The 24,475-nt window shown below is 37.1% G+C and overlaps 1 protein-coding gene across 3 annotated transcripts; it reads left to right on the top strand.

Moving 5' to 3' along the window:
• The first annotated feature begins 3,784 nt into the window (after positions 1-3,784).
• On the top strand, positions 3,785-24,443 carry LOC109408251 (uncharacterized). 3 transcript variants are annotated; one of them, XM_062852009.1, is made up of 4 exons: positions 3,785-3,973; positions 17,322-17,418; positions 18,478-21,727; positions 23,571-24,442. In XM_062852009.1, exons 2-4 carry the CDS (start codon positions 17,324-17,326, stop codon positions 24,270-24,272), a joined length of 4,047 nt encoding a protein of 1,348 aa, XP_062707993.1. In that variant the 5' UTR covers positions 3,785-3,973; positions 17,322-17,323; the 3' UTR covers positions 24,273-24,442. The 3 variants fall into 3 exon arrangements, with proteins under 3 accessions (XP_062707993.1, XP_062707995.1, XP_062707994.1); XM_062852011.1 differs by lacking the exon at positions 3,785-3,973 and adding an exon at positions 3,984-4,282 and having other exon boundaries at positions 23,571-24,443; XM_062852010.1 differs by lacking the exon at positions 3,785-3,973 and adding an exon at positions 3,984-4,295 and having other exon boundaries at positions 23,571-24,443.
• The last annotated feature ends 32 nt before the right edge of the window (positions 24,444-24,475 follow it).

Here is a 24,475-nt window from a genome sequence, read left to right as displayed (position 1 = left end):
AAGAAAAAAATAATTTTCCTTAAAAAATCAGCTCCCATATATCTATTTTGGCCAGGGTGCTTCTAATTTGGCCACTCCCATAAGAAATACACGTGATTGGCCAAAATATAAACCAAAGCTGAGAATATGGCCAAAACTGCGGCAATGCTTCTATTTTGGCCAGCGCCACTTTTAATACAAAAATCAAGTATTAGTTTTATTTCTGCATTTTTTCTAATTTTTCTAAAATTTTTCTAATTTTTTCTAATTTTTTCTAAAATTTTTCTAATCGAAACCTTTCATTTAACACATTGGTAGGTTTCATTGGATTATTGGTTATTTTTATAAAAATAATTTCCCTTATACTGGCCAAAACCGGTGCCCGCACCCTATAATCACAGACAAACAGACGTGCCACTTGGAAGAAAATGCGATAAAAATCATCGTCACGCAAACGTAATCACCCAATGCTAATTATGCTGTGGTACGCAAATCTACGGAGTAGATGGCGGTAGTGAGCAAACGTCAAACAGGAGCAAAAACGATGCGAGCGCCATGAGCGAACGATTTGCGAACTACGGAATATTTGAATAATCCGTTAAAAAGTGAAACGATGGGAAATGCGTAGAGTGAGACGTCTGTTTGTCTGTGCTATAATGAAAAATGATATACTGAACAACGAAGCAAGGGTGGTTAAGTTTGAACTACGCGTCTTTTTTTTATAGCCTTGTAAAGTTGTCCGTTTTATAAATTGATGAGTCCTTGAGGAAGATTACAAGTGGTAGTCGAAATACGCGTATCTGTCAAAAGATAAGCAAAATAGGGTGGAGTTAAAAGGTACAAAACTGATTACACTCATTCGAAGAGGGTATTAGGGTGCTTAGAGGGTTCGAAAAGTCGGTACAAGCTAGGATGTGTTTATGCAAGGTAGCATACATCAGGAAATCAAATGTTTTTGAACGATACCCAGAACATCACAACCTGATGTTTTCAGACATTTCTTGATTTGCAAAAAATACATTTAAATGTTTACAGAAGTTTTTTGATGTGCAAAAACATAAGACTAAAACGTTTTCTGAAGTTGTTCTTGCAAATAAAATAGTTTGGTTCCCAATTTTTTTGAAAATATGGACCACCCTAATTTTCATGTATATTGAAAAGAGGGCCATATTCTTAGGAACAACTTTGTAAAGACCATATTAATCTAGAAAATCATTTGAAGGCGCTGAATGCATCTTTCCTCGTGGACCATTGCGCAATGGTTCTAAAAGACATCCTTGGCATATTTCTTCATATTAACGGGCATTAAAACTGTTTCAAAATTTTAACATTCTAGCATATAATGAAAAATGTAGCAGACTCCGTTTCACGGGGCAAGTGTGAATTATTGTACAAATGGCTTATTATAGTTGCTGCATATAAGATAGCATAACTTATAAATATCTTTTACGAATAGCTATGTTTGGAGATTTATATTGGAGGTGTTGTAGTATCGTCTATAAATTACGCAACACATAAAATAACGAATCACTGGGAAAAAAAAGTTGATTCAACTATAGCAGATCGTTCAAAATAAATTGATTTTTTTATACTAAAAGCGTCGTAAAGTTAAATGACGGAAGAATTCAAAACTTGCTTTTCATATTACTTAGTTGATGAATCTCGTCAAAAGGAAAACTTGGCTTTCAAGATTTACAGTAACATATTTTTCCTTATATAATTTAACGATCAATAAATAAAGATTTTTTAAATCGTGAACTTTGAATAGGTCGTTTTCCTAATTTTTCATACTTCATTGGCCCTAACATTGAGAAAACTCATTATGCAGCAAAACGAAAAAATTGTAGTATTCATATCAAATTTAAGTAAATTTTAAGCAGTTTCAAGTAAATTCTGATCAAAAATAAAATACTTCATTCACTGCCAAACATGAGTAAATATGCAGATAATGCATTACTATTTTTATGGTGAAGACACTCAAACGATCGCAATGCCTTATTTGTCGTTACTAAAATTCCACCATATGAAACATAAATTGAATTTTTAATGATATTTCGGTTATTTTGAAGGGACATAAATGTCACCAATGAAAAAATAGAACAATGATTTGTTCCTTCACACTTCTGCATTAAAATTTTAACGTAAAATTCAACGGTTCGACAAAAACAGGAGTGCCTCATCCCGGGTGTCCATTATACCCTGAATCCCCCTATACATGTTTGAGAAGTTTAGGTACAATTTGAGGGATTATTTGAGATACGGGAGATGACGTGTTAAACATTTTTGGGTAAACGTTTTCCAATGAAGAACTGAGAACGTTTCCAATTTCTGCAAAATAAGGGAAGACCTATCGGGAGGGTAAGCGGCACGCCACCAGGATGTCGGATAACAACCGGATAAAAATGGTTCTCGAGAGCAATCAGACCGGTCCAACACGACGTAGTGGGCAGCAAGCGAGATAGGTCAATCAAGTGGAGGACGATCTTCGTACTTTTCGCAAAGTGCGTGACTGGGGATATACAGCAATGGACCGAGTCGAATAGAGACGAATAATACGTACTATGTACAGCACAGGACACTCAGGCCTTAGTCTAACCGGTAAATAAAGGTTTCTACAAATGAAAATGACAATCTATTTGCACAATACTTACAAATTTGATTGATCTTTGTGAGGAAGACATTACTTAAACGAATAAGTATTAAATATTAATAATGACATAATTCGTTTATTTGAAATTCACATTAATTCCAAATTGAATTGAAAGTATTACACGCATTTTTGAGCATGACCAAAACGATTATGTAAAATACGAAAAATACAGCAAAACTTTTGATGAGTGTAAGAAGGGTACTATTCACAATTGTTGGATTAATTCGATTTTTCCTGTTTGGTATTGATCATTTCTTAAATTCTCATTAGTCTTAAACATATATTTTAAAGCACGTGAGACTTGAGATCAAACACAATACATAGTAAATGACTCTTTGGACATCTCTATGTTAACCCTACACTGAGGATACTGCAACTCCGAAAATCATACGAATCAACTATGATTTTTTGCCACAAGAATTTCTTGCGAAAATCATAGTTACGAACTATGATTTTGGATTCAAAGCAACAACTATTATTGTCATACTGTTACTGTATAAATTTCATAACATTCACGTATGAAAACCATACCGATAACGTATAAAATCCGAAATTATGTCGTATGACTGTCATACATACTTTTATGAAATAGTTTTGCACAAATTAAAAAAAATCGCAACCTGGAATCGAACCAGGAACGTCAAGGTTGGCGAATGCGTGCTTTACTCATGCGCCCATCGACGCTTAGGAAGTAAAAGTGGTTAGAAGTCAATAAAAGGTTTTGTTGTTTTTTAGCAATGGTGTTTCATAACACATCTTATGATTTTCATACGATGCTTCTTATGAGATTTTTCATACGACAAGTCTTATGGATTTCGCTATTGAATGTATGAAAAACATACGAGAACTATGAAATGGTGAAAAAAATAAAAATAACTGATTCATAAGATGCAAACTATGAAAAGCATACGAACAGTATCCTCAGTGTATACGTACCAGTAACTTGCATTTCGTCATTTCCCCTCAAATAAAACAAACTTACTCAAGAAGTTGTGAGCACAATTCTACCAAAAAATGCAGTTGACCATATGTAGCAGTAACAACCTAGGACAATTTAAACCCAATCGGTCTTGCTTGCTATTCCATCTGGACCTAGAAGACTGAATCGGTTTCTAAAGATGCACCGCGCACCGAAAAACCGGACAGAGGATCGCATGACTCGCTCAGTGTGTGCTCTCACATGGAGAAAGTTGCCAGACAGACGCCGCTCACAGTATCTTCCACGCGAGCAGGTTTTCTCCCCATTGGTGGATCCCGAGGGATCTGCATTCGGTTAGTAGTCAAATAGTGCTGAACCACGTTAAATGTTTAATTGATGAAGAGTAGTGACACACACGATAAAAGGTAAATTCGAAAATCATGTGACGCGTCAACTTGGGTGCTACATATCTTGTATAGAGAGCAGACGGACACAAATCAAGTTATTGGTGCAACCTTAAGGAAACAGTGAAGATCGGGTTCATATGGTGTTCTCCGGGTGCATGATTGATGCCGTTAACGTGTTATAATTAGTATTGAATATTGAATCAGTTAGATGAATAAACGGCATTGAATCAGCTGGTGAAGTGTGAGACTGTGCCACTAGTTAAAACAGTTTAATTAAATCGATCAACGCATTCGAATTGACCTGGCGATAGAGCATTTTCGAAGCAGGTATTTGATAACGGTAAATCGTGCTTTTTATTTATGGGTACATCTCCCTATGCGATAGATTCGTGACCGGTGACGCAAAACAATGCGATACATATGTTGGAAATTATAGATACCGTATTGTTTTGAGGAAAAACTGCTTTGGGTCTACAAGATTGTTGTTCGACTTGATTAAATGGATCAGTAGAACATCAAAAAACCTTTTAACCACAATGTGTTGATATATGTATCTTGCGGTTTGATATGTTTTCAAAGACAAGTGTTGTGCATACCTTTTTCTAGCGAATAAATATACAAATATATGTTAATCAGCAGAGAGCTTCTCTAACATGATCGCAATAGAAGCGATCAATGATCTTCCTTCGAAAGTCATCAAACAGAGTAATTGAACCAGGTTGAACCCATCTGGTAATATCGCTGCGTCGTCGGACGGAAACTGAAAGTTAAAAGAATGGCATGAGTGTGGATATTTGTTTGTCTTTCTTTTCGACAAAGGAGGTCAAAATCGGATGCCAATCATTTTCCAATGATGAGTAGTTTTTTTTTTCTGTTCGAGGGGTCAGTAGACTAGGGTTAAGTGGGGCAACTTGGCTGCTTAAAAAGGAAGCGTTACAGATGGGACAAGAATATGGAACACGCTAGTTTGAACATAATTAATTTTTGCGTTGTGTGGAGACAACGTGGACTATCAATCCAACGATGGTGGATTTGATTCCAATGGTCCTATAAATTTATAATTTCTTTATAGATACAGTATACAATACTTAACTCAAATCATCTACAAATGATTCAAGAAGAACTCAGAGGCACGAAATTTAAGAATCGATTAATGAACAAAGCAGTTTTGCTTATTTGTAGATAGCACAGTGGAAAGAAGTCAGGTGTATTAACTTAAAAAATTAAGATACAATTAATTCTGGGATTGCCTATCATCATCCGAGAATGGGTGTTATCAGTTGGTCAAGGTTCTGCTACACCGCAAACGTCATTTTTTTTTAGAAAATTGTGCGTTATTCATTATTGGATTTAGAAAATAATAGTCCTCGTATCATGTAACAATCTAGTAAATCCAGCCGGTTGCGATTCGTCCATGTTTTTGAAGTCAGCATCAGTTTCAGGGCAAACATTTGATTTGAGCTTGATTTACGAGTAACATTTTTTATCTCTTCTTCAGGTCCCTAATTACGAGCTATTTCACACACGTTTTATTAAGGGTAACATATGTAAACTAACAAAATAACTTTTTGTTACGATTGTTCTAGTACTTTGGAAAATTATATAATTTGTTAGGAAAAATATTTTGCCTTTTTCAATTGTTGGTCCTGAAACGATTATTTGTTTGTAGTTCAGCATGCAGTGGGGTTCAGAGATGTTGGCTCACTTTTTTCCTGTAGGGTAGTATTCAGGTGACAACAGGCTGAGTAACTCGGACTAGGGTAATTCATGTATTTTGGACAGGCTGAGGATAACGATAGAAAAATCGTCCTCTAGCTTCCTTAGAAAGGAATAGATTATTTTGCACAGTTATTATTACGCTTATAATATGATCGTACTTTGCGTTCCTGGTGATAAAAAGCTTAACAAACGCATTTCAAACTGAGAAAATCACAATTTCCAATCGACTGTTAGAATTGCATTTTGGACACCGAATATATGTTTTGGACACCCTCAGATATATATAATTTGGACAGGGCAATTATCTCCATGTTAAGCCATGAATACTGCTTTATCATGCAAGTAGCATAAATTAACAAATATTTTCTTGTAAATAATCAAATTTCTCCGCTTAACAGGCATCTATTTTGATAACTATTACAGTTTTTGTTGAAATCGAGGAAATATCGCCAGAACCACATAATACGCCTCCAAGTATGCAATCGCACAGCATCCCCATGTAGTCCGTCAGATGACTAAAATATATTTAGAAAACTTGTGATGTATTTTGGACACCACCTATTTTTGGCGTTCTAGATGAATGTTAAGAGATTGGCTGCCCAATGCTTCTCTATTGAACAGTTTTCATTGCAATAAGGCTTTTAAATGTATGTCGTCTTGCATACCTGTGCATTTGAGGGGTTTAGTGAAACATTTAAGGACAGACTTGTTAGAATCCCAAAATGGCCGCCACAATGGCCGACTTTGGCACCTACTCACGAATTCGAGCGCACAAATCTCCTCGTAAACAAAACCAGCGCATTTGATCTTCTTATTTTAAGCTTTTTACTAGTGAGCAAGAACAGAATAATAAAATGCACTGTTGTTTGATGCATGCTTTTTGAGATTTGTGCGTTTTAAGTTCTCATGCACTCTTGAATCGGGATTTCAAGACGTTTGTCCTTAACATTTTCGATAATTTTGAAGTAAATTATTAATTGTTAATTGTTATTAATTGCGTATTTTCAACGTAAGTCATCAGAATAGGATCTGTTTGATCCAATAATCGATATTCAGAAGTATCTACTTTTATTAGCTCTCCGGAACAAGACATACATCGCAGTACATGTCCAAATTATATTTTTTACCCCACTTTTCGTGGAGTTAATTTAAAATTTATGTTTGGCAAAATATACAAAAAGTGAAATTGCATCCAACCACAGAGAACTATGTATAAACCATTGCATGGAATTGCCGAAATAGGGTGGGCGGGGCAAGATGGGTCGCGGGGAAAGATGGGTCAGTGCCATTTTCGGGCGCATTATTCATATATTGATTATGTTAATAATTTTGTTGGATGACCAGCATGAATATACAAAAGTTTGGGGCATTGATTGAAAAATTCACTCTCATTGGAAATAAAAAAATACATGATTTTTAGCCAATTTTCTTACGCGATACATTCCATATAATCTCCATATAAACGGCCGCGGGGCAAGAATTTTGAACGTATTTTTGGAGCATTGAAAAGTTATTTATTTTTTTATTACAAAACTATCTCATAAATAACTTTAATCAAGCGGAATGAACGCTCAAAATTATAACATAAAATTATGATATTTTTTTAGTGAAAACATCGATTTTCAAGTCGCCTTAGGATCCCTCAAATCGTGAAGTTTTTTATATTCTAAATAAATTTATAAAATGTTTACTAGTAGCTCTTGTTTACTCAGTATGGATATGGAGCATATATGAATGCGGAACAAATCTTATATTTTGACGTTTTTCGTTGAGAAAATGTGAATTACTTAAAAAGTTACCCATCTTTCCCGCAATTTTTTCACGGCGCAAAATCGATCACATTTTAAAACTGCTCGTTTAATATCATATTTTGTATTTAACGAACTTTTTATCGACTTTTAGCATAGCTAACTAGTGTATTAAAGAGTAGCGGACGAATACAAACCAATAGGGTAATTTTCCAATTGTTGCACGGCTAAAAACTCGCCTATTGTTGCACACTCTATGTTATTCTTATGAGGTGTGCAGCAATTGGCGAATTTTTAGCTGTGCAACAATTGGAAAATTACCCTACGATTTGTATTTACAAAGTTATGGTGATCCATCCTTAGGTGACTCATCTTGCCCCACCCCGCCCTATTATTATTTTGGTCCAAAGGATGAATATTTCGAGTTCTTCTTATTCCCGTTCGATTCTCATTTCTTATTCATGGTAATAATCTGCGAGAGAATTATGCGTGTTATTAAAAAAATGGTGTTTTGAGGATCTTATTATCATCAGTGTACCAGCGGAGTACCGCTCATCTCAAGCCAGTTTTGCAAAAAAACGTTCAAAGTATGGTTCCTTACCCTAAACAGGGAAGATTTTATTAGGCTATAGCAAAAAATGACTGGAAATAAATAAAATGCAAAAACGTTTAACTTTCACAAGAGTAATTATTTGCTCTTTTGTTAAGAACATTCAGGAGTGAGTATATATAACAACAGAAAGAACGGATACAATTGGTGCTGCGATCGTCTGTTTCTTGCAGTAGGATGAATATAGGGGCATAGGATGAAGAACTCTATTTTGGAAAAAGAATTTAGAAAAGTTTAGAAATGTATTCTCTGAAAATGGATCAACCAATTTCTCAGATCAACAATTTCCAACGACACTACCCTAAATTGAAATTAATATTGAATAGAGAATGTTGTAATTTCAGACTTATTTTTTATACCCAAATTTTTAAAAACCGTCTAAATAAGTTTAAAGTTTCTTCTGAATGAGACATAGGCTTTTGAAATCAATGCAGAGTTTCTCAAACTATTAGTCGTGACCCACTGGTGGCGGGCTTAATTTTGGTGGGTCGCGAAAGTTTCAGCGATATTGTAAAAAAAGTCTAATGAAATCGTTGAAACATTTTAAAATTTACTGATCCAGCTCCGGATGACATAGATGGATGGATAATTAAATGCAATAAGCGATCAAAACGAACTGATAAATTCATTAGAAAGTATTGTAATTAGTTTTTTTGTATTACCTGACACGAATGCACTGCCGTAGTGTAAAGTGTCATAAATAAATATTAATAATAATAATAATTTTAAAATTTACAAGTACCGTCAAGGCGCCATTCACCGTGGGGGCTCCATTCACCGTGTGCCTTCGAATATTTTTTCATTATTTCCATATTATGATTGAATGATATGACAATTTCCCTTCAAATTCACCAATACAACACTAATTTATTGTTACCATGTCAAAACGCTCATTAGAAACATTTAAAAGTATCATTTTGACACTAAAGTGTGTTTACATGAAGCGGGTTTCTGCTCGTTCACTGCATTATTCATAGTGAAAAAACGAAAACTGCGCTAAGGTGATTTAAGCGATAAACTAAATGTAGTAACGTTTTTATTCCACCAAGAAGCAATTAAATTCACACATTAGGTATGTATTTTGCATTACCGAAGTAAGTTTAACAAGAAAGTACGAGTACTCGTACTTTTTAATTGAAACAAAAAGGCACGGTAAATGGGTACCCTAAAAATCAATGGTCTCCATTCACCGTGCCCCATATTGTCCCATAATCTAGAAAAAAATTGAAAATTTGAACATTCATTTTTCTAATAAAATCTTGAAAGTTATTGCTTGAAATGAATTTAAACGAAGAAAATTCCCTTGGCTGGGTTGTTTTGATCATTTTTAACCCTAAAAGGGATACCTGGGGTCCATTGGACCCCAGGCGCCTTTCAGAGCTCGTCTTTGATGGACACTCAGCGAGGTGACGAAACTGAGGCCATGAAGGTATCCCTTTTAGGGTTAAACAAAGTAATTTCTCATACACGGTGAATGGGTCCCTACTACCACGATGAATGGTGACCTACCACGGAATTAGGCGACCTTACTACCCTTTACTAATTGTACTATATGTATCACCAAATTTTGTGAAAATTTTTCTACTTCTGTGAATCTTGCTTTAATTTTACTTTCTTGAAAACAAAAAGAGGTATTTGAAGAAATCATATTTCTTCTTGATTCTTTATCGTGTTTATTATCAGCATTAGTCCGGAGTATATCGAACATAGCAAATACTATCTGCGTTCTGGAAACGATTCTGAAACAAATATTTTCCAATCGACAAATGAGATTAAGGTGAACAAATGAGATTAAGGCGAACCTATAAGCATTTTCTCATTTCTTTCGGTTTTTGATTTTTTTTTAAATAACGAAGCAATGTTTTAAAATCGGTTTTCGTGCACATGTACATAGAGTATGGATCAAGGTATCTTCTGAATTTTTTTGAGGTGGAAAATGTTTTCCATTTTTGCAAAAACCATTTTTTCGTGAAATTTTGTTCAAAAATGGTTTCTGCAAAAACGAAAAACATTTTCCACTAAAAAAAAATCAGAAGATACCTTGATCCATACTCTACATGTGCACGAAAACCGATTTTGAAAACATTGCTTCGTTATTTAATAAAAAATCAAAAACCAAAAAGTGAGGAAATGCTTCCAGTTTCGCCTTAAGTTGTTATTTACTTGAAGTTTCAGTTTTTTCAGTTAGATTCCCACACAACGTTCTGTAGTTTTGAATTAAAATAAAATGAATACTAAATATTAGCAACAAATTATCAAATTTCGACAATAAACCACCGAAAGTTTGGCATAATCTCCACCGAATTATCTATTTATTTCTATCAAAATTCGGTACAAACACGCTGAAAAATTGGTTGAATTTCAGTAACCTGAACTTTCACAGAAATCAGAACAACTAAATAAGCGATTGCAACAAAATATAATTTAAATAAGTGAATGTAGGATGCGATTACATTTTCAAGAGGACTTGCCCAATCATGCCGCAGTAGGGGATTTTTTTTATTACCGTACGGGTTTATGCCGAAGGGTCTCAGATTTTCATGAAACTTTTTCTACAGGCAGGGCTCATGGATATTTGAACAAAAAAAAAATTGAAAAAAATTCAGGGTCGCCTATTTTCCCGGAAAACTCAGGTGGAATTTTTTTGTTTTCCCCTGACACTACTTACTTTGAAAAATCATAACTCAAGAACGAAGCATCGTAGAAACAAAGTTTTTTTTTAGAAAATGAAAGCAAATTGACCATATAGGGTAACGGTTGAATTTTGGACCCCTAGAGGACATTAATTTGAATTTTAGTCAAAATCAAACAGATTCAGAGGGTATTTACACATAATCATGATGTTCGTACCCAGGTAACCAGTAAGCAATTGAAATGCGCCTTTACAGCAGGTCAAAAAATGGAAATAAGTCGTATATGCGCCATAAGTGCTGCTTAAATGCAGGTTTTGGCCCAATATACGGCTGATTTAATGCTTATCTCTCAGACTATCGAAAATGAAAACGAAAATATGTGTATAATTCCACATTTCTCATCTCGCCGTCTTTTCTATCTCTCTCCCATTTCTCTTTTCTTCACTTTGCGCTTCCAAAAGAGGTAATTCATGCAATTTCGAATGTGCTGGGCAGTATTTTCATGCTAGAAGACCCCAAAAGATCGTGCATTTGAAATGCTACGCAACAGCTGTCACATTTTCAGTAGCAGTTCAGTTGCTAATTTAGTACAGTTTAGCAGTTGAACTGCTATGATAGAGCAGAAAGCAGGTGGAATGAAGATATAATGCTGAAATACGGCTTGTTTAAATGCTTAGTGGTTACCTGGGTATGTTCATAAAAGCCGCCACTGTCCATTAAAAATACCCACAAGGTCATTTTTGGCTGAAAATTTGATGCAAATAACTGATTTTTGAAGCATCAGTTTTCACTGTTTTGGACACCCCAATATATTTTGGACCCTCTTCAGTATATATTTTGGACACCCGGTATTTAAACGAGTTTGAAACTATTTTGGAAGAATTTGCCGCTTGAATATGCTAGATTACATCCTACACGGAAACAAATCCGATCCTGTTTTTATGATTCACAAATCATAAAACATAAAGGTTTCTCATTTTATGAAATCATGATCACGAATCATAATTCCATAAACTGAGCAGCTAATATCATGATTCGTTGCAACCATTTTTCTGAGCTCGAACTCATGATCATTATCCGAGCAACCAATATCATGATTCGTTACAACCATTTTTATGAGCTTGAACTCATGAAAATAATCAAGCGTTACGCGCACTCCGCACTCCTTATAAAACGTTGTCATTCAGTGTGTGGCATTGCTGGTGAATGGTGAAAAAATGTAATTATTTTAATGGGAATACAGTTTTCAGTGATTATTGTATTATTAGTTTTTGTGTTCTTAGCGATCTAATGTGTTCCTAGTGAAAACATTCTGCCAAAGAAACTGGTAAGTAAAAAATGTGCCGAAAATGTTTTCTTATGTTTTTTCTTCACTCATTCTTAAAGTCGATTGCACGCCATCGTTCTTGTTTCAGCTCCGTCCAATTCCGTTCCAGCTTCGTTTGTTCGAGTTCCGCCGCCGTCAAATGACACCAGCCCCATCCCGACTACATGTTTCCGGTCTTGTCGGCTGCATAAAACGGCACAGGCACCGTCCCGACAGTATCCGTTTCAATTATTGTTCCGGCTCCGTTTAGCGACGCGTGAGTAAAAAATAAGTTTTTAAAATGACTTCCAAATGAGAGTGAAAAAAAAAACATTTCTTATTGACATCGGATTGCGCACCATCCTTCTCATTCTAGCTCAAACGGCTGCGGTTGTCAATCCTCACCCGGATCCGTCCAATCCCGTTATGGCTTCATTCCTGTTCCAACACCAGCACCGTCCCGACCGCATCCTTCTGTTCTTTTTTCGGCATCATCAAACGACGCAGGCACCGTTTTGACAGTGTGTTCGATTCTCCGTAGTAATAGACGAGTGCACCGATGAACTGAATTCATCGCGGTCCGAGAATTTTGACACTAGAGCGGGGTCGCTTCCAATCAGAAGTGGAAGATTTCCAATCAGAATTGAACAATTCTGATTGGGAACGACCCCGCTGTAGTGTCAAAATTCTCGGACCGCGATGAATTCAGTTCATCGGTGCACTCGTCTATTGTGTCACAACTAAATCACTTCCAAAATGGCTGCTAATTTGACAGGAATCTAGTTTTGCATCAAGTATTGTAAAGAAAGTATGCACAGTAACACCACTCACTCATGTTTGAGCTGAAGTGAAACAACACAATAAAATAGTAAATTGCAGTTCCAATGATTTAGCTTCATGATCGTAGAAAATTCCCCAGACTCATAAGTGATGCGCACCCGAAACCATGATTGGAAATCACAATAACATGATTTAGTTTCATGGTCCTCGAAAATCCACCAGATTAATAAGCGATACGCACCCGGAACCATGATTCGAAATCTCAATAACATGATTTAGCTTCATGGTCCTATGAAATCCACCAGACTCATAAGCGATGCGCACCCGAAACCATGATTCGAAACCTCAATACCATGATTTAGCTTCATGGTCCTAGAAAATCCACCAGATTCATAAGCGATGCGCACCCGGAACCATGATTCGAAATCTCAATAACATGATTTAGATTCATGGCCCTATGAAATCCACCAGACTCATAAGCGATGCGCTCCCAAAACCGTGATTCGAAATCTCAAAGATATGATTTAACTTTATGATTTTAGAAAAAAGTAACGCATTGGTAGCGTTACGAGACAATGGATCATACTATCATGATTACAAATCATGGTGTATTTTTATAAAACGAAAATGCACTAGGCTCATGAAATCATGAGTCGTTTTTGTGATTTTTGGGAGCAGAATTTTACCCGTGTAATTAGTTGATTGACAAAGGCTGATTAGACGAACTTTGCTAATTTAATGCGCTAGAATGATAAAAGTTTTTGTTTACATCTGCAAGTTTCTTCATCACCGCAATCTCTTTTTGTAAACATGATGCGACACTCGCACGGATGACAAGATTTTCAAAAATTAATTTCAAGGCAAATAAGGATATTTCCAGTGAGGAAATGATTGCTGCCCGTGCAGAGCAATCTTATTTAGCGAATGATTCTAAAATTTTTCACCATCTCATCATTAAACCTGTGTAAGTTGTGATAATACGACCCAGGGGGTCCAAAATATATGGGGGTCCAAATTATATTGGTTACCCTAATATAGGCTTACATGGTCATTTTCACATGATTGACCATAACTCAGTAACGAGAGAAAAAGTACATTCCAAAAATTTCAGCGTCTCAAGAGCATACTTATGTGTCTCTAACAGATTTTGCGCCACTGAATCCGAATCTGGGCTCAGATTTGCTCTAGCACGTCACAATTTTGAGCTATACCTCAATTTGCAGGGTAAAATATGCGGTTTTGGGCATTTTTGATTGCATGCCATTGAACATGGAATCATTTTTTAAGCAATAATAGGGTTAATTGGTCAATTAACATCGAAATTAATTACTCATACAAAATAATTCGTTTTACCCAATCAAATTTGATAAATATTAGCATTTTATGTTAGTAAGTAAACTGACATGCAACTTTATGAGGGTGACTTGTATGGGAAATATATTACCTAACATAAATCGCTACAACTATCAAATTCGATTTCGTAAAACGATATATTTTGCATGAGTCGTTAATGTACAGTCCCGATCAAAAGTTTGGGGTCACCCCCTCAAAAACATGTCTCCGCCAATTTGCATTCGAATTCAAAACCCCAGGTCTCATTCAAAAGATAATAAGTCAAAGTTACTTTGAAGATGATTTGAATGATTTTTTTTCAAAAATGTTTGTATGTAAACTTAAACTAAAGTTGTCAAATTTTCTGAAAAGTGAAGATAAACTTACGGCAGTGTCGCTGGAAATTGGGTCGACCAAATTTTAAGATGAGAGCGGTAATATAACCTATTTTTGTTACGTTTGTAAATTGTTGTGAACATTTTGTCTGTTTATTTTGTATGTTTTACTAAGGTTTGTACATTTGTCCCTGAAATTTAATGTGCATTTGTAGCGCTCCAAAAATTTCAGGAGCGATCCAGTACAAAACGCACAAGCCGTCCCCTAACACGGACATCAAATTGTAGACGGTCTTGTGTTGTTGCCCGAATCTAGATGCCCCCTTAGGATTAGAAATTCCTAGACCAAAACAAGCTATGTAAGCAAGTAACGCTGCAAACAAAAGGCAATCCGCCAGAAGAAATACGATTACAGGATTGACTGATGGACCAAGAACAAAAATGAAACCTCGTCATCCTGGGTTCGGACTTAGTTATCTATTTGGATAACTGGGCACAATTTATGTTATGTGTTGCATGTTTGTGTTTTGTGCATTTGTAATGTTCCATTTTATTTTGCGTATCTAAGTTCCCAGACGTGGGGCCCGATACGGAAAATAAAATGTGCATTTGTAAGGTTCCAATGTATTCGTTATATTTTACTTTTCGTATCCCACTAGCTTCAAAATGTGAAGCTCGATGCGGAAAATTAAATGCGCATTTGTAGGGTTCTTTTAGCAGTTGTCTACATTGTGGTACCCATCGGGAGTACAATGCATTTTTAGTGTTTCGCAAAACTTTTTTTTGTTACATTTTCTATTAGCTTTCAGCTGCTTTTTACCGAACAGCTAAAAAATCTAAAAAAAGTTATTAAGTAAATTAACTCTTGATATCATCGACCAAAAGTTTGGGGTCACCCCTCAAAATGGTGTATGGGCCGAAAGTTTGGGATCACTATCGTAAAACATGGAAAAGTGTTTTCTTGATCATCTTAAAACTTGGTCGACCCAATTTCCAGCGACACTGCCGTATATAAACTTCATTCTTTACCTTTTAATTCCGCCCTATGTTACGAAACTGATTACACTCATTCGAAGAGGGTATTCTGCTTAGAGGGTTCGAAAAGTCGGTACAAGTTCATTCTTTAGAAAATTTGGCAACTTCGGGTTAAGTTTACATACAAATATTTCTAAAAAACTTCCACCCAAAGCATAGGGTCTTGTACCATTTGGGCAGGTGAACCTATTTTGGGCACTTGCCGCTATAACTAAGTCAATTTAAAACCGATTGATTTGAATTTTTGTACAGAGTTAGATCCTGTGCGTGCCCAACTCTGTACAACAATTCAAATCAATCGGTTGTAAATTGACTTAGTTATAGCGGCAAGTGCCCAACATAGGTACACCTGCCCAAATGATACAAGACCCTATTCAAAGTTACTTTGACTTATTATCTTTTGAACGAGACCTGGGGTTTTGAATTCGGACGCAAATTGGCGGAGAAATGGGCTTAAAAAAATGGCATGTTTTTGAAGGGGGTAACCCCAAACTTTTGATCGGGTGTGTACATGTTAATTGATCAATTTAACTTTTGATTGCTTGGAAAACATATTTCCACTTGCAGTAAAAAAGTCCAACATTGTATATTCTACCCAATATATAGAGACATAGCCCAAAATTGTTTCAATCTGAGCCCGGATTCAGATTCAGTGGCCTAAAATCCGTTGGGGACACATAAGTTTGCTCTTGAGACAGATCAATAGTTAATTTTTGTTTCGCTGTGTAATCGGGCCATCTATGCAGTGTCTCGAGCCCCTTGACTAATCTATTCAAATTTCCACAGAAAAATGTCCAAATATTATTCTTATTGCTAAATTAGGGGCAATCCAGTGAATTGAGACAACGCAACATTTGAGCTTTTTTCGTTGATAAACACGACCCATTTGTGAAGATGCCACAAAAAATCTCCGGTTAACGTGCCAGCCCACCCCAAGTAACAATGAATGCTGAGCAGTGAGAATATTAGTTAAACAATAGCTGGTTAATGGTGTCAATGGCTGAACACAATGACAGCTGAATATTGGTCTGAAGTATGGTTTGTTCAACCTCTTTAATCAGCAATACATAGATGGCTGAATATCAAGTTGAATATAATAGTATTCATCTGGGTACCAGCTTAAGAAACATACACCAACATGCAGAATGAATCAACTGTTGTTCAACCTTTAATCAAATATTTTTTGACAGCTGACCCAAGCATGGTTTTCGTGAAGTCCACATCGCTTTTTCAGCCTCAATACAGACTTAGTTCAACTTACGTTCTTGACTATTCAGACACAACAAGTAATGCTCTTGTTTTCGAGGATATGTATACAATTGTGTATGGTGTAGGTGCTAAGTTGAGTGCTTATAAATCAGGAGGTCCGAGTTCAATTCCCAGTTTTCCAACAGATTAATTTATACATTCCTAAACATCTCTTCTGGGAATAGACGCTAATGGTAAAAATAGGTGCACGAAATTGTTTTTTTTTTATTTCTACACATTTAATATATTTAATTGATTGCTGATTAAGCGCATATTAAGCCTTAAATCAGCCTTCCAATGAACCCCAAATCAGCTAAAAACTCAACGGTTTAAATTGTATGCTTGGTTGTTTATTTCTACACCACATTATTGTTTTTATCAAGATTTTTTTATTTGCCAAGCATCATCCTATGACAAAACATACCTACTATTTTTTTTATTCTTTATTAAAGTGATTTTCCTCCGTAGGAAGGTTCATCACTAAATACCTACTATGGTACATCTTAATAGCATATTCCATGTATAAACCCGCACCCAAGTTGACATGTTTTTTTTGTACAAATTGAATGCATTTGTTCTTAGATTAAGTACATTTTTCATCTACTTTTTTGTTGTTATAGATATGTTGCAGTATATGTTATTTATTGCCTTGCTATTGCAATGGTCACCGGTGAATAGATGTGAAAATGCAAGGAGCCGACTCGATATAAAACACAGGTAAGTGTATCACAGTAAATTTTGCCTTATTTTAAATATATTCTACTATTCATTGATATGCTCATTGATATGTTGACTCAATGAAATGCGCGGACTTGTCTGAAACATAATTGCAACCTTCTAAGAGTGGACACTTTCCTTAGTGATCTTCTTTGATTTGCTACAATTTCCAGTACTTGAAAACCATGTTAAAAAAAAAGGAAGACAATAATAAAATTAAAGTATTTTGTTTAAACAAATGATAAAATAATGCATTGCGATGCATTGTAATAAGTAATTAGAAACATTTGCAGCTTTTGAGCCTACCAGATTATTATCTCAACCGAGTATTTATCGAAAAAATATATAATTTTCATACTTATATGATTAAAATGCATTGCGCCAGTAACAGGATAATTTGTACATTCTTATATTTTGAAATTTTTCCAGATGAAATTTGAAATAGGGTACTGGTTCCCTTATTAAGCATGTGGCACTTATTTTCATTCTACGAAAAATAAAGGATCAAAGCGCTGTTATTTTTGTTTCTTATTGCTTTTTTTGCACCGTATTCGACCCCCTGCAGAAATTTTTTGTCACACCACAATATGTTCCCACCAGTTTCAGCATACATTGGTTCGTTTCACTGCTAGAAATTTTAAGCGTAGGTTACACTTTTTGGGTGGTGCATGGAATAATCGGTTTGTTTACTTGCTACTTTCCTTGGTGTTTGACGTGTGAACAAATATTTTAGACGATTGAACATTTGCACGGTAATCTATAAAGCAAAGCAAGATGCAATACATTTGTTTTTTTTTTTGTCAGAAGTGAGCACGCATGAAAGCCGTATAGTGCCGTATAGGTCGAATAGGATGAATTTGGGAGCTTGGGAATACTTATGGTACTCGGACGCTATTTGCCTATTAGTTGTAGCTTCACTAAGCCTAGTGCACTGTTTTGTTTAACAGATATTTGTGTAAAAACAGAGGACTAAGAAAAATCATCTTACAATCACAATTTATTGAGACAGCAAAGACGAACATGATTACGGAATTTACAAATCTCTTAATTATATTTCAGATATTCTCCAAGCCACATAAAACTACATTCCCCGCATCAACATTTGGTGAGTCCGATAAACTTGCTTAATCCGGACAAATACGAATATTTCACCATCAACAACCAAGGAAACATTATTAAGCGATTGATGACATCGAAGGAAATCCAAAGCATTGTCGCCGGCAATAATATTAAACAAAATGTGTTTGACAGGCTTGAATCTCCACATGGAATCATAACGAACATCGTGAGTAGCATTAAGAATGTGCTGAATACAGAGTTGCTTTCAAAGCACCAGGAAAATCAGAACTCCGAACACAACGTGAATAACAACATGGCGGATGTGACGACATATGAATCCGCAGATAAAGAACCTGAATATGTTCCAGCAGTTTTGAGCTTTGAGATATCTAGTCCGGATGAGGATGAAGACAATACTACAGATTCTAAGGATTCTGCAGTGAATTGTCCAGATTGTAATGTTAAACAGAGTGTTACGCCGGAAACTACGACACAGCTGAAGTCAACAGAGTTGACAACGAAACAGACGACGCATCACCAAGATGAACGTGTAACAGAAAAAATATCCACATCTTTTGAGAAAACAACAGAAAGCAGACCTCAGTTATTAGATGTCACAAGTACTGAGAAAGTTACCTTGTCGTCCATGTTATCTAAGAAACCTACGAAGCCTTTCGTAGAAGTTACTGAAATCACACCATCTCCGTTGGATGATAGTTCAACAGTTGCAATAATCATGTTAATCAAAAATATTACAAAAACTACTGAGGAAATCCCAGAGAGTACGCCTCAATTATTGAGTGAAATTGTAACGGAAAATGTTGAAAATATTCCGATATTGTTAGAAGAAAATACGAAAGAAGTAAATCATATTACAGCCTCTACTGAAAGTGTACCGGAAAATACACCAATATTGTTAACACAAGGAATAGAATTTTCTACTGAAAAGGTAACGGATAACACTCCGATGCTTTTAGAAGAGTATACAAAACAAGTAAATCATCTAACGCTTGTTACAGAGAAAGAGACGGACATAACACCACAGTTGTTAGAAGAAAATGTTACGGAAGCAGTGATCAGATTAACTGAACCAACTGAAAAGGTAACAGAAACCACAACTCATCAACCGGAAGAAACTACAACAGAGTTTGGTACCACGTATCAAGCAAATGAAAACCTACTATTGTCATTCTTGTTAAATAATAACCTGAACGATCAGAAAGAAAATCCAATGGAGACTACAGAATCTGCACAGACCAGCACAGTGCAACACACAGCCAATGAGCTGCTCATGTCGTTTATGTTAACAAACAACCTGACGGAGTCATCAGAACTACCCCTGACAGATGAACAATTTCCAGAGAAGATCATCACCTTTACGTTGCCAAGTACACTCTCGGGCATAGATACATTTGGAAAAACCACAACGCAAAGTGAAGAATCAGTTACTCAGACTGTTCCAGCTAGTATTTTTACCACAGTGGATGACGTCCCGGAAACCCAGTTTACTACAAAGAATGACTATCAAACTAAACAAGGCACTTACACAAATAGTTTCGATAGAACCACTGTACAGGAAAGAACTACTGAACTAAATACTCATGAATATACTTTGGAAACTGACTTCACCAAGACTACAGTAGATGTTCAATCTCACATTGATGCGTTCAGTACTTTAGCTGAAACTACAAATAAACTGGAAACAACTACCCCCTCAGTATCCCAAACAACAGATGGAAGGATTCAACATACCACTTTAACAGCGGATACTCAGAACGCTTTCTACATGATCCTGGAACTTCTTAAGGATGACGAATCAAGTGCACAGCAATATCCACAGGAAACCGATTCAAATGAGGCACCAGCAGAAGAATACGAAGATGAAGAGAATGAACAGTATTCAACTGAATTATTCGACACAACAACGGCGCAAGCGGTTACTGATCCTATGATCACTACCAACGAACTAACAACAGAAGCACCGTACTCAATTCTGTCCGAACTCTTCGACACCACTGCTATGACGGAAAAGTACCCCACCACAAATCTGGTGAACATCATGAATAAAGTCAAGCCGACAAACAAAGTCACTATTTCGTGGGAGCCCTCAACATTGGAAACAAACCCACCAAAAACTACATACACTACACGTTTAACTTCTACGGTTAAACCATTCACTACTTCCACCAGTGCCCCTAGTACCACAAAGTTGAAATTATCGCCAGCAAAACTGAAGCCACCACAATCCCACATTGTACCCCAGCCATCCTCGAACGAGTACGTCTCACTTGCGGAAATGATTCTACGCCAGTCCAATCCGGCCCCTCACGCCAACAGCGCAGAACACGTGGACGTGGAGAATCTTCTAGGTCTACTGTCGGTTAGCAACAAGAATATGACCAACTATGTGGGCGAAACAGCAACAGTTGCATCTGTGTTGAAACCGTTGAGAAAACCTCAACCGATTCAAAATTCTGGCGCTGCGGAAAATGACGTTTTCCAGTCTTTCTTGACGATCACCAATGAACTTAAACAAGGGGTACAGCCGGCATCAACAGAGGATGCTGGAAACCGTATCACCAACGATCTCTTCCAAAAACTTGGTGAATCAGAAGCACGTCGTAACACATCATTCAGTGATCAACTAAATTCTTCTGACATGTTGCTAACAGCGGACACACAGGAAGAGTTTCCCGAAGAATCCGATGGGATTAGTGATGAGGACGAGAGCGGCGAAATGAACAACTTTTTCAAACTTTGCAATAGAATTGGCATAGACATGTACCAATCCATAACATCCCAAAGAGAATTCGATCAAACCAAAAGCTTTTCGTTCTCTCCTTTCTCCGCAATATCTATGATGTCAATGCTTCATCTTGGAGCACGTGGAAAAACGGCCGACCAGATCAATAAGCTAATCGGTCTGGATGAAATGACCTCGTTCAACCCGCACGTTACCTTCCGAACCATTTCGCAGTCGATAGAGGAAGAGAACTCAAACTCCTACTTCGTGCGGATGCTGTTCAGCGATGAAAACCTTGGAAAGCTGCAAAACTTTTTCAAAACTAAAGTAACACAGTTGTACTCTGGATATGCGGAAGAAATATCGTTTGATGACAAAAACATGATTACCAACCGAGTGAACTTGTTGGTCAACAACTCGACCCAAGGAGCACAGCCTCAGTTCCTGGAGGATTTCCAAATACGAGCCGCGCCACCGTTATGTTTGATCTCGGCCAACTCCTTCGAGGTGAGCATTGCTAAAGTTTCAAATGTTTTGAATTCACGCTTTTTCGAGTCTAGACATGTTTCATACCACTTCCGCGTATCATTATGTGACCGTGAAAGATACGAAATTCCACTTGGCCGCCCCCATAATACTTGCATACTCGAACTTGGCTCCACGAATTGCGGTAATTTGAAAAGCATGTGTTCCACTATCTCGTCGCAGTTTGTCGGGACATGCTGGATAACCTGCATGCCCGAATCTGTGCAACTATCATGGGGCCCGCTCGTCCATCTGGAAACACTCTGAACCCCACTCTGTTTACCATCTCAACATTGACGTCGTTCTGACGATCTGGTCAAATACCATGTAGCTTCATCTTCTGCTACGCCTAGCGCTATGGGCATCATGCGCGCTAGCACGCATACTGCGTCTTTTTAAGCTGTGCGGTTAATCACTAGCCCGTTCAAACACACAGCGCGCTGCAGCGGTGCCGTATAGTATTATGAACACCGCAATCGTCGCAGGCAGTCTACGCATGCTCCAGCCTATACTGCCACCATTCGTATAACAGTCTCATGTGAATAGGAAACCCAACAAAGATGGGACTGTTATGCGAATAGGGGCAGTATAGTCCTATGGTAGATTGAGTCTTGGTATGCCGTCAAACGTCGAGTTTCATAGTAGCAGGCCCAGCATGGACCCCTAAGGTACTCCCGCGGTGAAGTTTTAGCACTTGTTTCCTTCATCGGTGTTGCATAGACATATGCTGTCCGGGACTCATAGGTCCGGGACTCGTAGGCTCAGCTGACATTATTGAACGCGTCAGCTGACATTATTGAACGCGTCAGCTGACATTAATGAACGCGTCTCTCGTAACAACCCCACAGTAGCGAATTCCCCTAAGCTTCTTTAGGAGTGCTATCACGGCCATTTTGGATACTGACCTGATAGCGTCAACCATCGATAATCTTTTTCGGAAGGCAAACTAGTTATCCGAGAACCCAGAATCATCTGACCTTCCTGACCGTTTGCCTCGACAGAATAATCCGCTTCAACAGTTCTAGATTGAGTTTAAATAAGGGCGAAAGTAACATGAGAGAGTTCTCTTCATCGACTCTCTCTTCTACAAATTAAAGTGACAAGATGCAAATTCAATCAAACTTTTTTACACTTAGGCGCTAGATTGCATCGCAGTCTAGCGATTTATGACCAAAAAGTGCAACCATACTTGCATCTTGTCACTTTAATTTGAGGAAGAGAGAGTCGATGAAGAGAACTCTCTCATATTACTTTCGCCCTTATTTAAACTCAATCTAGAGTTTTCCGGCGGTTTTCAGTAGACAAATCAAGGTCTGACAGCATTCAGGTGTGAATTCGAATGTCTTTGCATGCAAAACAGATGCCACTGATGGCCATCTTCATAGCTGCAGCGAATGTCGGTTACAGGTCGTTATCACTGATAGTGAAGTGTGAGCTGTATTTCCAATGATTAGACATAACATCCATTCTTCTGCCCTGAGAGTCATACCGATAACAGTTTTTACGATGCTTAAGATTCTCTCCGTACCCTAGATTTTCTCGAGCTATTCATAAAAAGTACCCTTCAATCCATAAGGTTTATCGTTTGTCAGCGCATAAATGTCGATCAAGCTGTAGTAGAAGAAATTACCCCGTATCCTCAACACACAGATTTGTTCGTTAACCACCTTATAAAACGTTTCACCTGCTTCCCTATCACTATGAAAGTGATTCCATTTTCTGACTATTAATCGCTGAAACTATGATAGTTTTTATATTTGAATCATGTGCTGATAATGATATCCGCCACCAGTAATGAATAAAATTTCCTTCTTGTATTCCACAGCTTGGATGCCCGATGAACGACGAGAGTCCAGACATTTTCTTCCACGTGATCGACGCAAAGGGAAAACGAAGGCTCGTTGACCTTACCGCTCATGTCTACACTGGAAGCTTCCTATTCGGCTATAACGCCGAAATGGACGTTACTGTGGCGTCGATATTCGCAGAGGCTCGCGAAATATCAACCGTTTTCCTGATGCCTGGCCAACAGAGTGGATCCATCGAGAGGAATAGTCTGCTTGATTTGGAAAACCGAGTGTTTACTAAAACTTTCCCTGCAAAACTGAAACTACTGGAAGCTAAACTGAGGCCTCAGATCAGCAGTGTTCTGCACATACCGCACCTTAATCAGCAGTCGTTTGTAAACGTTTCGAGACAGCTCCAGCAATTAGGGCTAGGTGAACTTTTCCGTAGCGATTCGTCAAACCTGAGAGGAATCCAAGAGACGACAGCTGCACCAATTCACATGTCGGAATTTTTGCAGATCAATCGAGTTAGTTTGTGCGACACCTCAGTCAAACAAAAGTCAAGTGAAATTACTTCATCGTTTTTGAATGTGAAGAGCAATTTGAAGAAATACTATCAAAATACTCAGAGAGAACATGCGGAGAATGTTATTAAACTAGATAAACCTTTTCTCTATATTATTAGGCACAACCCATCTCAGCTCATTCTATATGTAGGTCGGTTTAATCCAGTGGAATAATTTATTTGTGAGTTATTTATTGCATTAGATAGAATAAATTATTTATGACCCTCATACTGCATTAATAATTTCTCCGAAAAACATTCAGAATTTGTAAATACGATCAAATGTAAGGACTGACCTTCTCTTATCACAATTCGTTGCGTTTAACCTTTCCTAAGCGGTTTCCTGGGTTCGGGCTGTCCAAGTTCCTTTGAAACTAT

Source organism: Aedes albopictus, chromosome 2 (assembly GCF_035046485.1).
Source record: "Aedes albopictus strain Foshan chromosome 2, AalbF5, whole genome shotgun sequence".
Taxonomy (NCBI): Eukaryota; Metazoa; Arthropoda; class Insecta; order Diptera; family Culicidae; genus Aedes; species Aedes albopictus.
The sequence above is the reverse complement of the archived record's forward strand: the minus strand, read 5'-3'. Positions and strand labels throughout refer to the sequence as shown.

Excerpts from the sequence above, each read along its gene's own strand:
- LOC109408251 (XM_062852011.1), top strand. The coding sequence starts at position 17,324 with ATGTTGCAGTATATGTTATTTATTGCCTTGCTATTGCAATGGTCACCG. Across the intron at positions 17,419-18,477 it reads CGACTCGATATAAAACACAG|ATATTCTCCAAGCCACATAA; the intron begins GTAAGTGTATCA and ends ATTATATTTCAG. Across the intron at positions 21,728-23,570 it reads TCTCGGCCAACTCCTTCGAG|CTTGGATGCCCGATGAACGA; the intron begins GTGAGCATTGCT and ends TGTATTCCACAG.